The 17040-nt window shown below is 36.9% G+C and overlaps 2 protein-coding genes across 4 annotated transcripts; one reads left to right on the top strand and one right to left on the bottom strand.

The window, feature by feature from the left end:
* The first annotated feature begins 3735 nt into the window (after positions 1–3735).
* Positions 3736–13887, top strand: LOC121263393 (histone-lysine N-methyltransferase EZA1-like). Of its 3 annotated transcripts, XM_041166259.1 has the most exons (17): positions 3736–3876; positions 4383–4484; positions 5138–5409; positions 5760–5921; positions 6348–6432; positions 6600–6755; positions 6882–6929; positions 7008–7079; positions 7670–8364; positions 9152–9305; positions 10022–10242; positions 11118–11249; positions 11755–11842; positions 11950–11997; positions 12077–12205; positions 13228–13305; positions 13382–13887. In XM_041166259.1, exons 1-17 carry the CDS (start codon positions 3865–3867, stop codon positions 13571–13573), a joined length of 2646 nt encoding a protein of 881 aa, XP_041022193.1. In that variant the 5' UTR covers positions 3736–3864; the 3' UTR covers positions 13574–13887. The 3 variants fall into 3 exon arrangements, 2 of the variants coding, with proteins under 2 accessions (XP_041022193.1, XP_041022194.1); XR_005940254.1 differs by lacking the exons at positions 13228–13305; positions 13382–13887 and having other exon boundaries at positions 10022–10238; positions 12077–12171; XM_041166260.1 differs by lacking the exons at positions 3736–3876; positions 4383–4484 and having other exon boundaries at positions 5280–5409; positions 5755–5921.
* Positions 13888–14239: 352 nt separating this feature from the next.
* On the bottom strand, positions 14240–16666 carry LOC121263394 (protein trichome birefringence-like 6). The gene is made up of 5 exons (XM_041166261.1): positions 15780–16666; positions 15465–15657; positions 15178–15368; positions 14662–14820; positions 14240–14570 (listed from the first exon to the last, which is right to left on the bottom strand). The coding sequence occupies exons 1-5, from the start codon at positions 16496–16498 to the stop codon at positions 14258–14260; spliced, it is 1575 nt and encodes a 524-aa protein (XP_041022195.1). The 5' UTR covers positions 16499–16666; the 3' UTR covers positions 14240–14257.
* Between the last annotated feature and the right edge of the window lie 374 nt (positions 16667–17040).

Genomic DNA, 17040 nt, shown 5'->3' on the forward strand with positions numbered 1-17040 from the left:
TATTATTGAATGTGATGCCTTTGGCAAAGGGGTGGAGTTGTCCTAATGCAATAGGGTAGGCCAATTTTTTTTTTCAACTAGGCTTTTAAAGGCATGACCCTATTCTTATCAACATATGAAAAGGAATTTTATGTTTTAGTTTCAACAATCCATAAGTGGAGGTCATAACTCTTGGGCCAGTCATTTATGGTTAAGATTGATCACCATAATTTATAATACTAAAAGTTGGAACTCCTATTGTGATACCTCATATGATAAGGATAAGGGTAGGCGGTGAATGAGATCCCACATTATTTGGGAGTGAGAAGTTCTTACTCTTTATAAGGTTCCAATGTGACTCTAATTGTATCATTGACTAGTTTTTTTGGAGTATAGGACATATGATTTGGGCATTCCATTAGAGCATTACAAATGGTATCATAGCCTATCTCAACCAGAAATGTAAGACTTGAGCCGTAATGCCTAAGACGGAATGATACCATTTGTAACGCCCCAATGGAAGGCCTAAACCACATTGCCTATACTCCAAAAGGACTAGTCAATGATACAATTGGAGCCCTATTGAAACTTTATAAAAAGCAATAACTTTTCATTCCCAAGCAATATGAGATCTCATACACCACACCTACCTTTATCCTTATCATATGGGGTATCACACATATGCAACAAAAGTGGTTGAATAAATTGTTAGGCTATGACTTTGTTGTTGAGTACAAAAAGAGGCAAGAAAATAAGGTGGCAGATGCACTGTACCGCAAGGACGAGGAGAAAGAATAGGTCTCCCTAGCCTTAATGTTAGTACCTTTTGTTAAATGGGTGGAAGAAATTAAGAAAGGTATGACAAGGACTCAAGCCTACAAGAATTGATATCTAAAGTGAAGTGCTATGGATCAGCCACTGTTCATGGCTGATCTGTAGCACACCTTATGTGTCATCTTCTTCTTCTTCTTCTTCATTCCATCAAAACTCAGTTTGAATGCTCATGGCTGATCTGTAGTACACCACTCCGAAAGTTTCACTCTCTTAAGGCATTTTGTTTCAAGTAAGGGAAACTCCAACCAAAAATATCAATTTAAGGAAAACAGACAAACGATGCAATAAACTTTCACTAAATCGATGAGAAATCATATTCTCTTAAGGCGTAGGGATATATATCAGATAACTACTCTGAAATGACTCAATTGCTGCAAATACGACCTTCAGACGAAACAATGGAAAGGAAAAATAAAAAATCAAGTTTTGTTCCTAACAGAGTAAACCAGATTGTAAGCCCACAATAAAAAATGAAAAAAATCAAACCAAGAAAACCCTAGCATACAAAATGAGTAGAAATGGATAGGCTTTTCTTGAGGGTCTTCTTCGGCGTAGCAACCTTTTTTCAAATACCAAGCAATCCAACCCACGGTGTATTGAAGCCCAGCCTTGATAGACTTTGAGATCAACTTCTTCTTGTCTCCACCTTTTGGTGGCCCTACTGAGCCAACCTGCCTCTTCCTTCAAAGTCGCAGCAACTCGGTGGCCCTACTGAGCTAGCCTTATCTTCATCTTCTTCCTCATGTTAAGAACAAGAAGTGGATCAAAGCCTCGGAGAAGAAGCTGAGGACAAAGCTTTGGATTATGGGTTGAGAGAAAATCCCAAGAAAAGCATTAGACTTGCAGATCTTGAGTTCTCTTTTGGTGGTGAAAGGGCGAATAGGGAGAAAGGGAAACGTGTTTCGTGTAAAAAAAAAAAAAAGGACATGTAAGGTGTGTGGTGTACTCCAGTAAACAGTGGGCAAATGCCAAAAATTTCTCATATCTAAATATCCCCGAGCTCAATTATCTTAACATTATTTACTGAGAGATGGACTTTTGTTCTACAATGGAAGGCTTTACATTGCAAGTAGCCCGAAGTTTGAGGCCAAGCTTCTAGAATTCTTACATGGCAATGCATGGGGGGACATTCTGGATTAGACAAGACCATTCATCAAGTGAGAAAGGAATTTTATTAGCTTGGACTAAAATCAGATGTCAAGATTTCATTAGGAGTTGTGATATTTGCCAACTTCAAAAGACAAATCACTCCTTCCTAAGTGGGCTACTACAGCCCCTCCCTATTCCTTCTCAAACATAAACTCACATTACTATAGATTTTATATAAGGGCTACCTAATTCTAATGGTTTCAATACCCTATGGGTAGTTGTGGACTGCCTAACCAAATACAACCATTTTATTCCATTAGGTCACCCTTACTCAGCGAAGTCAGTGCTTAGTTATTCCTATAACATGTGTACAAGCTCTATGGATTACCTCAGTTCATTGTGTCGGACAGGGATAACACCTTCACTAGTCAATTTTGGAAAGATTTTTTTAGGGCTTAGGAGGTTCAACTAGCTTTCAGCACTGCTTACGACCTCGAAATTGGTGGGCAGTCAGAGTCGATAAACAAGTACATGGAGACTTACTTAAGGTGCTTTGTGGGAATCAACCTAAAAATTAGGTTAACTGGGTGTATCTTGCAAAATGGTGGTACAATACCACCCAACATGCCTCGACCAAGGTTAATCCTTTTGAGGCTTTATATGGATACCCGCCACCTAGGTTGCTCTCTTACATACTAGGCACTACATGGGTTGAGAAAACAAAGACAACTCTACAATTTTGGGATCTCATGTTGCAGCTCCTTCGCCATAACCTACACCGGGCCCAAGAACGGATGGCAAGATATGCTAGTTTACGAAGAAAAGTGCAAGAATCTTCAGTAGGCGACTTGGTTTACCTAAGGCTCCAACCTTACCACCAAACCTCCGCCGCACAATGCCATAATCTGAAATTAGCCCTTCATTTCTATAGTCACTTCCAGATCTACAATCCCATCAGAGCAGTAGCGTAGAAGTTGAAGTTACCACCCACAACTCTAATTCACCTTGTCTTCCATAATTCTTAGCTTAAGAAATGACTCAGTGAACACATCACAATAGTGCAATTGCTTCTCTCGATTAATTCTATGGGTGTTTATTACCAAAATCAGAATAAGTTCTTGACCGGCGAGTCCTCCCCTTCATAATCAACCTAACTTTTGACTCGATGGTAAGGACAAAGCAGGAGGACGACACTTGGGAGAACTACAACCGACTTAAAGCTTCTTTCTTGTACCTTGTGGGCAAGGTGCTTTAAAAGTGAAAGGCATTGTTATACATGGTTGAGGCGACCAAGGAGCAGACATCGACGCGAAGATCTAAAGTGGTCTGACGGAGAAAACAAGGAAGTGGTTTGTGGTGGGCTAGCCTAAATGTAGTTTTCTTTTAGTGTTGTGTTGGGCCAAGAGGCTTTTTTCTTGCATTGGGTCCAGTTGTCCAGTTATCATGTCCTTTGAATTAGGATTTTGGTCTAGAGTATTTTAAGTCCAAGTTGTTATCTTCATTTATTAGCATTTGATAGGAAGACCCGCATCTCTCTCTGCTCCGACAAGAGTTTGTTACGAGAGAAGAGGTTATATGGTTATCGTGTAGGAGAATTTCATTTTCATGAAAAATTTAATACAAGTTTCTCATCTTCCGGCAGGTTTTGGAAAATGATACTCTATTTTTATAGTTGGAATTTTTTATTTTTATTTTATTTAATAATTAAGAAAATATTTTTTAATAATATTGTGATTTTTTATTTTTTAAAAAATATTAAAAAATACGTATTAAAAAAAAAAAATTATGATAGCTACAGCGAGAGCTGAGGCCTGAGAGCGGTGGACTTTATCACCGTCCACCAGCCTTTATACTTGAGCGGTCCGCGTAGGCCACGTCACCGAACTTCACACGTGTCAAACCCAAGTTTCTTTTGCGTTCGTTTCTCCGTATTCGTCGTCCGAGTAGCAGTGCAGAGCAGTCATGGTGTCCAAAGTAAGCGACTCTGCAACAAAACTCAGAATCAATCTCTCTCTCTTTTCTTTCACTTACTCTCTTATTAGCATCGCGATTCCGATGATTTTCTTGTAAATCTTAATCCTCTTGTTATGTGGATATTTGAAAAGGTTTGATTTCAAGTACCCTGAATTTCTGAAAATGAAATCTCGAGATTTTTTTTTTCGGAAATACAGCTTTTAACTTGAAATACTAGTAGAAATTCCTCCATTTGTTTGCTGAGAAATTGATTTTTTTCTCTGAGCCGAACGGGGAATTAGGAAAAAAGAACTATCGTACTAGTTATGATTTGCAATAAACATCAAGTTCGTAGTGAAATTGTAGTAACAGCAATGACCTCTTGGGTTTTTTTCCTGTAATTTCTCTGCGACCAAACAGATACCTTGCCTCTCCAAAGTGCAAGTACAGAGTATAGGCCACGTAATTTGATAATTGTGCAATTTAAAAAAAAAAAAAATGAAATCTTACGTTTTATACATTTACAGAAACCTAGCGGAGAACAGTCAATTGAATCTCTTGGAGCCTTATCGTATAACATAAATCAGCTAAAGAAGCAAATTGAAGCGGAGAGAATTGTTTCAATCAAAGTAAGTCTCTTGTTTCATATTCTCTTCTGGACCAATCAATTCTCAGAACTGGAATGCTTATGTCTTTACTATGGTTTTTGGTGGTGGTATTGTCATTGTTGAGTCTAGAGTTGTCCACTTTCTACTAAATTTTGCACGAGTTATTTTAAAATAAATTTATTTAATAATTGCATGCCAAGTCAGAGTTGAATCCCGTTACAATCGATTTCAAAACTTCATCAAGTAGTGTGCACGTTAACCAAAAGTAATTGCCCCAGCATCTAGGATTTTTGGTTCTTTCGTGATTTATTCGAGTTGAGTGAGTCAAACTTGTGTTTGCTTCAATGTATGGAAAATTCTCTATATGGTTCTGGAATACTGGTAAGCCCCGTCTGTTATGCAATATACAACATTGTTCTATGTTGCACATTGTTAATGTTTGTACAGCTTGGTGTTTGAATGTTTGTATATTATTAATGTAAAGCAATCAAACAGCTTGGTTGAATTGGGCCTCTGATCGTGAATGGATTAGTTTTTACTCATTTTGACTATAATAATTACAAGTATGTCTTTGGATTTGGTTTTACACATCACTTAACTACTGAGAATGAGAAGCCTGCTTTGGCACATGTTGCTACCCACTTGTGACTAACTCCTACTTATTTCTTGCACAGGAAAAACTTGTGAAAAATGGAATGAAGCTAGAGAGTCATGTTTCTCAGGTTATATTGGTGGCATCAAAAACAGAGGTTTCACTCACTGAAAATGGGGTTGGTAAAATGCTTTCCTCAAGAACTGAACGTCCTATCTGTAAGTTTAATGGATCTGCACAAGGTTTTGGTGACAAGGACTATATTAATGTTCACGAAGTGGTATTGTCAACAAGTATCAAGCTTCCACCTGTTGAAAGGTTACCACCTTATACAACTTGGATATTTTTGGACAGGTATGGAGTCCAGCTTCGTTTGGTTACTAAACTCATCTCAACTCATCATTACAACTTTTTCAAATTCCAATACAAAATATAATAAACAATTCAAAATTTTCAAATCTCAAAATAATAATAATATAAAAAAATAATATTCTAATAATATTTTATCATCTAAACTCAACTCAATTCAGTTCATCCAAACACAGTCTCAGTCCTCTCTGTTTCGGCTTTCTTAATTGGACATCTGTTAATATATACTTGTCTATCACTCTTCATTCATGCTTTTTTTTTTCTTGTTAAATTTTGTTTCATAGGAAGATTTTCTCTCTTTCCCTATTATCTTAAATTTGTTACACTTAGTGCAGAAATCAGAGAATGGCTGAAGACCAGTCAGTGGTTGGGAGAAGGCGCATCTACTATGATCAACATGGTGGCGAGGCACTGGTCTGTAGTGACAGTGAAGATGACATTACAGAACGTGTGGAAGAGAAGCATGAGTTTTCAGAAGGGGAAGATCGTATTTTATGGTAAGTTTAAATAAGATGCTAGACTTGCGAAGGATATATTTCAGAGTTTGGTGGTCAAACTCTCTTCAGAGAAAGACCTTTTCATTTTCACTGTTCCAATGATGACAATCCTTCTGCAGAGAGAATGCTCAGGCATAAACATATATCGAAGGGAGAATTGAGACCAAGAAACAAAATGCAAGGCTAAATGTCGTGTTGTGAATATCATTTAAGACAATGATATTGAAACTCCTAGATTTTGCTGACTTTTAATGCATGGAACTCAGAAGATGTTTGACTTGCTTCTGAAGTTTTCCAGGCAGACAGGCATACAGTGACCATGACATGTGTTTAATTGTTGATCTTATATACTCTTTACAATTGTATCTTTGTCAATTAAAATATATTGTAACAAAAAAGAAACCTTTCCTGTGTTGAATATGGCAGGATGGCTTTTCAGGAGCATGGGCTAGGTGAGGAAGTATTCAACATTTTGAGCCAGATTATTGGAGGCACCACTTTGGAAATCCAAGTAATTTGAAAATCCAGGAAGTATTGAACATTTTGAGCCAGATTATTGAGCATTACTTTTGGAGGGCAGAAGAAGATTCTCAGTTCTTTTTTTAAAGTATGATTGGTTTTAATTTGTTCTGAGCTTCTTTTTCATTGCTGAGTGTTGTATGTCTTTTTAAATTGCAGGAGCGATATAACACACTTAAGGAGAAGTATCACAAGAAACTTGATCTGAATTCCGACAACTCTGAGGAATTTGGACCTGATGTTGGCCTATCGTTGGACAAGAGCCTTAGTGCTGCTTTAGATTCTTTTGATAACCTTTTCTGTCGTCGCTGTATGGTATGTGTTCCTAGACCTTTTCTTATCTGTATTATTTTCTGAAAAGCATCATTAGCATTGCAGTATCTGATATAATCCTTTGATTGCTTGTACATTCATGCTTATCTGTTTGCATCTATACAACAGCTGTTTGACTGCCGGCTGCATGGCTGTTCTCAAGCTTTAATTTATCCTGTAAGAAGCAGTTGTTTATAGCTCTGATGAAATGTTTTGTTTTCATTCATTTATTTGACCAGCGGCTTTTCTTGACAGACTGAAAAGCAGTCATACTGGTCTGACCATGAAGAAGACCGGATACCTTGCAGTGCTCAGTGTTACCTTCAGGTATGGATCTTTTTCCTCTCTTGCGATGTTAGATGACATGATTTTCACTCCTCTTGCTTTGTTTCTAGTTGGCTCTTTTGTGGGACCTGGATCATCTGCATGTCAGTTTGTGTTTTTTGGGTGATGTGTGTCTGTGTTGTTGAGGATGTTGGATGGTGTTCACTTTTATACTCGAGTTAATATTGCAGCTTCCTAGTTACAATCAGTTCCTTCTTGTAAATGATTAGCATATGACTAGACGGGTAGTTTGATAATAGTAATCAGAAAATGGAGGGGTTCGTTTATGGGATGCATCTTTTCTGCTTAATATATTTATATTATTGAGACGAAATTGTCACTTTTGAATGACGCTCCATCCCTCCTAAATTGTTTTTGCTCATTTAGAGTTAAGTTTATGATCAAACTAATTAGAAAAAATAGATCACATTGAAACTGTTTTATGAAACTGTGATAGCTTCATTTCATTCTCTTCTTTTTTTATTTTAAATTAGAGGCCTTTTTTATATAATCACTGCCTTCTGTCCATGTTTACATGAGGCTTTCTGCCACTCTTGCATGGGAAAAGCATGAAATTTATCAGATTCTTGCAGTTAAGAGCTGTCAAAGACATGCCAGAAATTTCAACTATCGATGATTTTCAGAGGATGGAGCATACAAATTCAGAAGAGAGGGTTGGGACTCCTGTGTCCTGTAATGCTGAAGAGCGGGGTTCTCATGATAATGCAAACATTATACAAGAGGAAGGATGCATTTTTGGGAAAAGTACACCTGTTATTTCACAAGCTGTTTGTAGTTCAGAAGCCGCTGCCACAATCTCAAATGTGAATGTTACAGCAATAGACAACCAAAGGATGGGGAAGCACAATTTCATGAAGAACGCAGACATGGCACTACATGACTCAACATTGGTTTCTGATGATTTCCAGGGTTCCAGTAAGAAACAGAAGATGTTTTCAGCTCCGGAGGTAGTAACTATAACTAGTGAAGCTCCACCAGCTCAGAATCACACTTCAAGTGACAATGGTGAAAGTCAAACAACGCTTAAATGCTCTGCAAAGGAACCTGATGAACATACCTTAAACGAGTTTGTTAGTTCTTTTAGTGCTTCCAGTGATAGGTCTGAGGACGATGCCAGAGATGAAATAAAAGATACCAGAAAAGTGCCTGAACTGAACCAATCATCCAATTCCGTAGGAAAAAGTGCTGAAGGGTTAGGTAGCTCTGAATGGAAACCTATTGAGAAAGAACTGTATTTAAAGGGTATAGAGATGTTTGGAAGAAACAGGTATGGAGCCTTTTGCTTTGCATGCTTTTTTACAACATCTTATGTGAAACAATAGAATAAACTAAGGAACTTAATAGTTTCTTTCTTCATTGAGTGACTGCCATTTGACTCACTAAGAAAAATGCAGTGTCATAGAGAGGAAGTCAGGGATAGCATCCAATTTGGTTTTGGAAGGGTGCTTATATATTGTTTAATATCTCCAGTTTCTTTGTATCAATATGAACTGAGTCTCTCGCTGTTACTTTTGGTTACTTAGAATAACTTGTTTGTTTATGTCTTTTAGTTACTGAATATGCTCCGTATAGTTTTCTAGAAGCAATGCCACGTTAATGGACCAGTGTTTTTGTGGTAACTTATCAGGGTTATGTTAGTTTGTGACAAGTGCAGTTGATGCTTTGATGCATTTCATACTTGGGTGATATCTCAGCCACTTGTGGAGCATGTAAAACATTAACATATTTAACAAAATCATGGTGACCCACGTTTCCTGTGGTTGATAGACAGGGCATAAACAAATAAGTGGCTTTGTTTAAATCCATCAGAGCCGGATACTCTAGTCTGATTCGTCTATTATTTTTTCCCTGCTTTTGTTGGGGGTGGGGGGGTTGGGAGGGCGTTGGGGTACTTGCAACAGAGGTTTGGTTTTCTTTTGACAGATGTCTGACTTAATAAATTGAATGTAGATTTTCTTGCAATTGTGGATGTTTTTATTCTTCTTATTTTCAAGGTGTGATTCAGGTATCTTTGTTTATCAGTTTGCACTTAATGTAGGGCTCATGCTTTGCAGCTGCCTCATAGCCAGGAACTTGCTTTCTGGTCTAAAGACATGCATGGAGGTATCCTGTTACATGCATGAAGGGGGAGCTTTGACACCGAACAGATCTATTGTTTCACCAAGTTCATTAATGGAAGACAATGGGAAAGCTGATATGGAATATACTGTAAGTATTCCAAGTTATTTTTCTTGCTTGTTATTTTCCTTTTGATTTTTTTTATAGCTATTAGGTGAAGAAGGTTTTGTAACTCCAGTGAGATTCGAAACTAGGTTGTGGAATTGCTGCCTTACTAGCTGAGCAATGGGGATATTCTTCTCTCTTCCTATCAAGCTAATTTTGATGATATTTTGTCATTGACTGATGAAGAAATGAGGGATGGGATGGATGGAAATAGTTTGTTAGAATATGCTCAACATTCTTAAAGTTCTTAAACACAAAGTGTGTTCACTATCCACAACTGCAAGCACACATGTATCAAGGTTCAACCATTTGGATTTTACAATTTGGTCAAATTAATTGTGTCTACAAATGTAGTGTTTCTCCTTCACTTAAAGGTTGTACAACGTTTTTTGGTAAAGCTCAAAGGAGCTAGCTCCATGTGCTTTGTCTGACTCAAGATATCTGTAGCGACAGTATTCAGCTTCAGTGTTATGGGTTTACTGACTGTAATCTGGTCTATGCAAGTTTAGTGGATGAACCATTTGGAATAACATGACACCTTTAAAGTATAGTGGGTAAAGATGATTGAACTAAGGATGGCTGCAAGTTATCTTTTGGCTTCTGAATTTAATTATGCACTTGCCTTTTAACCTGTTGTTGTCAATAAGCCTTTATTTGCAACATAGAGAGCCTTGATTAATTTGATTGCATTATTTTCTTAGGACCATGAGATGCCCGCGAGATCACGGCTGCTTCGTAGAAGGGGCAAAACGCGGAAGTTCAAATATTCTTGGAAATCTGCTGGCCACCCATCAATTTGGAAAAGAATCGCCGATGGGAAAAACCAGTCTTGTAAGCAATATACCCCATGTGGATGCCAGTCTATGTGTGGAAAGCAATGCCCTTGTCTACATAATGGAACTTGCTGCGAAAAATATTGTGGGTATGCTCAAGTTTTTTATATATATTTTAGCTGTTCAAGTTGTGACTATGTTGCATTTTCATCATGGTTAATGAATATTCCAGGTTAAATCTAAGCTATGCGATGCATAGAAGGTGCCAAAAAATAAATTGCCTTTTGGTATAGTCACTAGTTCTTCCAAATAAATTAGAAAGCATGAGCAGCACAGCCGACTAGACCATGTATTAGTTATAAGGAACCACCCAAACGTGCACAAGACGCACGGACATGCATATATTTCCAAGAGAAATCACTTGATGACTTTTAAATCTTACAAAAAGGATATTTACCAGAAAGGGAAATGCTGCCCCTGCTTCCTGAGGCGGAACTCCTGATTCAGGAGATTGACTCAAGCCCTTGAATGTTGAGATTGAGTTTTAGTCTAACATTAAGACTACTTGTAATCAATCCTAGAATCAAGGCAGAATGATGGTGCTGAGAGTTGACTGGAATTGACAAATTATAATCAAGATAGCAAATCAAATATTGTTGTTAAATGATATAATTAAAGGTTAAAAATCCATTATCGGAGACTTTTTCTTCGTCAACACTCCTTAAATCAAAGAGGAATTGTGATATTGACTTTTGGTGGTCCAATTGGTCTAAATAACTCTTCAGCATTCTATCCTACAGTCCAGATAAAATAGATTTTTCATGCCCAGTTTAATTTTTTCAGGTATATCCTTCAGCAATTTTCATTCCGTGCTTATTAGAAATTCTGTTGCATTCAATTTCAAATCAAACCTGATATGTGAATCATTTGCTTGGATTTTTTTTTTCTGCTGACGAAAAGTTTTTCCAGTTGCATATATGAACCTGAAAAATGAAATGAGATATAGAACTTTCAAATGTTTCAGATGCTCAAAGAGCTGTAAAAACCGGTTCAGGGGATGCCATTGTGCGAAGAGTCAATGCAGAAGTCGGCAATGCCCATGCTTTGCTGCTGGACGTGAATGTGACCCAGACGTTTGCCGAAATTGCTGGGTTAGGTAATGGGTTTCAAATATTTGATATTAATACTTCACCGGTGTTGTTATAAACCTCTTTTTATTTATTTGTCTTTCACTTGTCTATACACGAACTTCTCCTTTAAATATTGTGAAATTGTTTTCTACGTCTGTTGAAGCTGTGTTTGAAGTTTATTTTGTTTTTCACCTTTCAGAGTATATCTTAACCATGTATCCTTTTCATTTATGTAATTCCTAGTTTTCTTTTTCCTTCTTTTGTTGTCTGTTAACTAGTATAAGAGGGTTTGGCTTGCTCTACAGTTTTTGCTGCATCTGTATCAGTTGCGGTTATGATGAGTTTTTTTTTTTTTTTTTTTTTTTTTTTTTTTTTTTTTTTTATTAAAGATGGCTTTGATTTTGGCAATTTTTGTTTACATCAATCTAGGTTTTGTACTCAATTATTTCTGGTTATCTGTGCATGTGTTACTGAATTGTAGTCTCATTATATGTAGTTCCTTTTATCTTTAATGATACTTGCTTAATGCAGTTGTGGAGACAGTTCATTAGGTGAACCACCCCGGCAAGGAGATAGCCAATGTGGAAACATGAGGCTCCTTTTAAGGCAACAGCAGAGAGTGAGCAACTCCTAGTGTTTAGAACCAAGTTGATAATCTGTCCATTAAAAGGATCAAGTCAATGTGACATACCATAACCTTTGTTTCTTCTCTTTTCTTAACTTCAGATTCTCTTGGCAAAGTCTGATATTGCTGGATGGGGAGCCTTTTTGAAGGTTAGAAGACAATTCTCTCCTTTGTCCCCTGGTAGTTTTTAGTCAAATCTCTTCACTGAATTGGTTGATGTGGTTGCAGAAACCTGTGAACAAAAATGACTATCTTGGGGAGTATACCGGTGAATTGATCTCCCATAGAGAAGCAGATAAGCGGGGGAAAATTTATGATCGTGCAAATTCATCTTTCCTCTTTGACTTAAACGATCAGGTAAGTGACCTTCATTGTTTAGTATCTTCACGAGTCTTTAAAAAGTTGAGTTGTCGGATCTGCCTCATTACTAGTTAAAGGTCACCAGCCTTTATGCATTTAATCAACAAGTTGGAAGCCTTTTGTTCGATATCTTTTTTAACGGGATCACTTTAACCAAAAGGTTTTGGCGCAGACTTTTAGTTTAATATCCACATTTCATTATGCTTTTTTTACTATTAATATATGAGATAGGCATCTACGAAGGGTAAAAGGTTGAGTAGGAATTTTTGGGGAAAGTCAAATGAAGCTTGTTTGTTTTGATATGTTCTCTTTATATCAGCTTACTTGAGATTGCCTGGTTTGGTTTTACAAACCTTTCAAACCATCTCATCTCATCTCAACATCCAAACACCATTCAAACACTAACATTTTTCAATTTCAAATTTTTAATTTTTTCATCTAATTATTACTTAATCATTACAACTTTCTCAAACTTCTAAACAAAACACAAAAAACAATTCAATTTTTTCAAATCCCAAAACAAAAATAATATGAAAAATTTATATTCTAACTCTTTTTTAACTTTATAATTTTTTTTATTAAACTTTTTCTCTCTCATTTCTCAAAACCTTATAAAAATCTTAACTCAAATCATTTCACTAATATGAACAGATTTCTCATCTCATCATATGTAACCAAACGAGGCCTAAGAATGTGGAGGAAAACATCCATTTTAAAAAGAGGAAATTTTGTGGAAAAAAAGAAAAAAAACCTTTAAGGTGATTATAGTGCTGTGCCTGAGGATGCCCCTTACACGACAGACAACTAGTTTTGAATGAAAATTGAAGTGCTTCCTTACAGCTTTATCATTTTCCTTTTAGCTTCTTCATTCTCCAATTCCTGCTTTCTCTATTTGCTTTGCTTGGCGTGTTATTCATACTTGCCATGCATACTTGCCTAGCCACGTCCAATACACTGTTACTTCAACATCTTGGTATACGTCATCTGAAATCTGAAAGCATCTAGCTCTTTATTTACAGTTTGTCCTTGATGCTTACCGCAAAGGAGACAAGCTGAAATTTGCAAACCACTCGTCAAACCCTAATTGCTATGCAAAGGTATGCGGCTTTCTATTACCGACCCTGTTGTATTAGCCGATGCTCGCTGAGCTAATTAATACATTGGCTTGTATAGGTAATGCTAGTCGCAGGAGATCATCGAGTAGGTATTTTTGCCAAGGAACGGATTGAAGCTAGTGAGGAGCTCTTCTATGATTATCGATATGGACCAGATCAAGCACCTGCATGGGCTCGAAAGCCGGAAAGTTCCAAGAGAGATGATTCATTGTTTTCTCAAGGCAGAGCAAAGAAACACCAATCTCATTAGCCATTTGTCCTGTTCGTGATGTACATACTAGTCCATTTTTCTGGTTGCCCACAGAGGTCCTTCTTGAGGAGAGTTTTCAGAAGCTATGGCAGCAGCATTTCAACTCGTGAATGTGCTTGATGTTGCTTCTATTCATTATAAAGCTCGAGCAAATAACATTCTATAGTAATTACACATAATAACAACAAGAAGAAGAAGATTCTATAGCAATGAGGTCAGACATTGTGCTTGTATGGGAAATAAACCAGAAATCCTTCTAGCTTTTCAGACATTGTACTTGACTGTAAATTTATGGATGTAAATTTTCTTTTTAATATGAAGTTAATGTCATACAGTTATATATCTTCAGATATGAATTATCAAAATTGTAGTACCTATTTTGGAGCTGTAGCCCCTGTTTATGAGCTTGATATGCCAGAATTTGAAGAGGATCGGTTAGTTAAGACAATAAACGTTTCTTTGTTCAAATGACATGAATCTCGATAGAACAGGGTGGTCATTTCCTTAAAACTGCTTCGCTGCACTCTGCTCTTTCGCTCGAAGAATAACTTCTCGGATATGCATCTGATAAGCTGGTTGGTGTGGGCAATGAGTGGCTGAAAAATGTAATCTGCAAGCTAGCCGCAAAAATCAAACGGGCAACAGAGGTTGTAAGAAAACACCAAGTTTAGAAACAAGACGAGATTACCATGTATTAGATTGCAGAAGAAAATACAAAATCTCATTCCACGTATCAGGAACACCAGGAAGACACCAATGACTACAATCTTGAATTTTTGAAGAAGAACGCTTTCCTGGTTTTCCTCCATATCTTGATGGATGACCATCTATCCTATACCCTGACAAATGAGTAATATTCAAGAAAGTCACAGGAGTTTTCATCTGCTTTATGACTTGCTCTACAATGATATTCTTCTCAGGGTAGCTGGTGATTGAAGTTTTGTTGAGGGGTTGAGTAGCTTCCTCACAATGCCCACCTGAATTCCATTGTCCTCCCCTATTCATTTCAAATGATACACTACTCAGCTACTGGCATGAAGAGACTTGAAAACTACCATCAGTGTTAATTGTGGTGTAAAAGGGCAAACCTGAAATGGGAAGGTGCCGAACTCCGAAAGAAAACTCGGGTTTTTCTGGGATTGATGTACTTATCAACCCATGATGCCCAAGTCATCAGAGCTCTTCTGAAAGCTGTGGGAACATCGAGCCGAGGATGAACTTGGTTCCCTTCCTGGTAGTAATTGACCCTGTTATAAGACAACCAGATGTTAAAAACAATAATTTAAACATGAAAATCAGTATCCTTTATACTTCACATGCAAATAACGACAACTTCAATCGGTTAGCCGAATGGATACACTGAGTAAAACAATTCCATTACAAGATACACATTAGATATCAGCCATCCTTCAATGCTGAGTACACATGAAAATAATGCAACTATGAAGAATAGCTATGCTTTCGACAATATATAAAGATAAATAAGAATATATTGCTTTATAAATTGACAACTATGATTTGAAACAGTTAAGATTGGATCTCTCAATGCAGCATATACAAACCTAGGTCTTACAAGGCCAATATAATTCAAGAATGGGACTTACCCTGCTTTGGTTTTGTAATGTGACCACCAATGTGCAGTATTGAAGACCAAAATATCAGCTCCTCTCCATCTTGATGTCCCACGATCGATTTTATCAATTTGCAAGGTCTGCACTCGTTTCTGGCCTATTCTAGCTTTACTCTCGTGAACTAAAAAATGAGTGATATAGTATTCCACTGTACACTTATAATCCTGCAAAACCAAACTCAATATCAAATACTCCAAATAATCCTTAATAAAAAATAAAAAGAGAAGTTAAGAGAGCCGAGAACGGTTCTGCGTAGTTACCACAAACTTGAAACTGTAATTTCCCTTCTCTTTAGTAATTCTTCGTCCATGGGTCTCATAGACCCTCTTTGGATCTCCAATACCGCCAATTAACATACAAAGCATGGATTCCCATTGATTCCTATTGATTGAATCGCCCACAAAAACTAGCCTTTTCCCTCTGATCGATTCCAGCATTTTTGTTGCGTTGAACCTATAGCACAGACCAGAATCTGCGTTCTTTATCTCTATCGTAATTTTTTCTAACATCAAAGCATTACTTGATATCTAAATTGTATTAGCAGTAGAAGGCTAAAAAAATGAGCAAGGTAGTACCTTGGAATTTCACAATCGTGGGGTTGCCATCTCCACTTCATATAGATCTTGTCCAATCTTCCATTAGCCCCACAATTAAAACCTTCATCTATGAAAGGACATGAAACATTTGTGTACAAAGGATAGCTCTCATCATAAATCCATCTCCCATTTGTCAAATCGCAATCTTTTACTCTCTTCTGTTCAACCTTCTCTCTACTTGAAACTACAAAATTCTTGGATGAAGTCCCTCCAATCCTCTTCTCTTTACCCCTTTTACCACTTGGAACTTCAATTTTCTCAGAGGAAGTCTGGGATGTACTCCCTAGCAATGTTGACAATTTACCTTCCAACCCATCATCACCTTTGCCGCCTCCAACTACTGAAACTCTGGGCCCATGTTCCTTTCTCTGTAGCCCACCAGATACTGAAATCGAGCCAGACCCAGTCGTATTTTCATGTCTACTATAAGGAATATCAAGCAAAATGAAACTTTTCTCTACAGTTGCCGAAGAATTGTCACTGGGAGCAGGTAATTTCTGAACATGAACAGTTAAGGGTCTGAAACCCAAACTGAGGGAGGACTGATTGAACTGGAAATGGATCTCTTGGGGAACTGAAGGGGTGCCTCTGATGACCCAAACGGTAAAGCAGGTGAAGAAGATGACAGAGGAAGGGATTGTGAAGGTAAAGACCAATAGTCTTGTGGGTTTGAAGGAGAAACTTCTCTGCTTCTCCATGGTATGCTCAAGTTAGTTTCTTACTTTGGCTGCGGCACAAATAAAAAGATGCTTCAACACACTAGTCAAAAGACAACGCAAAAAATAAACAAATAAAAAGACAGTATAGGATTTGGTTGTGTCCATAACGCATGCATGTGGGTGATGCTGACTGCCGAGGAAGCAGGTAGTGGGAATGGTGTGGTTAAACGTTTATATATCACGATTGCCCTCCAGCTTTTTCTGTTTTTCATTTTCTTTCTTAAAAAAATGTTGTTGGAGTTACTCACTCAAACTTATCATTTCATTATTTTAATTTTTTAATTTTAATTTTTTGCTTAACCATTAAAAAAATAATTATTAGTAAAATTATATATATATTTTTATTTTTTCTTAATAATTAAAAATGTTAAAAAAATTATAAAAAAAAGTTTTAAATACACTAATAGGCAAGCCTGCTAACAATATCCTTTCTTTTTAAAACTTATTATAATTATATAAAAAAATCTAAAATATAAAAAAAAAATTATATTATTTCATGTTTTAACTTTTCATTGTAACAA

This window comes from Juglans microcarpa x Juglans regia, chromosome 4S, assembly GCF_004785595.1.
Source record: "Juglans microcarpa x Juglans regia isolate MS1-56 chromosome 4S, Jm3101_v1.0, whole genome shotgun sequence".
In the NCBI taxonomy this organism is placed as follows: Eukaryota; Viridiplantae; Streptophyta; class Magnoliopsida; order Fagales; family Juglandaceae; genus Juglans; species Juglans microcarpa x Juglans regia.

Bases quoted from the DNA above. Each gene is read 5' to 3' on its own strand.
- LOC121263393 (XM_041166259.1), top strand. The intron at 4,485-5,137 runs GTAAGTCTCTTG...TTTCTTGCACAG, and splicing joins AGAGAATTGTTTCAATCAAA to GAAAAACTTGTGAAAAATGG. The intron at 8,365-9,151 runs GTATGGAGCCTT...CATGCTTTGCAG, and splicing joins GAGATGTTTGGAAGAAACAG to CTGCCTCATAGCCAGGAACT.
- LOC121263394 (XM_041166261.1), bottom strand. From the start codon at position 16,498: ATGGAGAAGCAGAGAAGTTTCTCCTTCAAACCCACAAGACTATTGGTC. The intron at 15,658-15,779 runs GTACTACCTTGC...TCTGTGCTATAG, and splicing joins CACGATTGTGAAATTCCAAG to GTTCAACGCAACAAAAATGC. The intron at 15,369-15,464 runs GTAACTACGCAG...TTGGTTTTGCAG, and splicing joins ATTACAGTTTCAAGTTTGTG to GATTATAAGTGTACAGTGGA.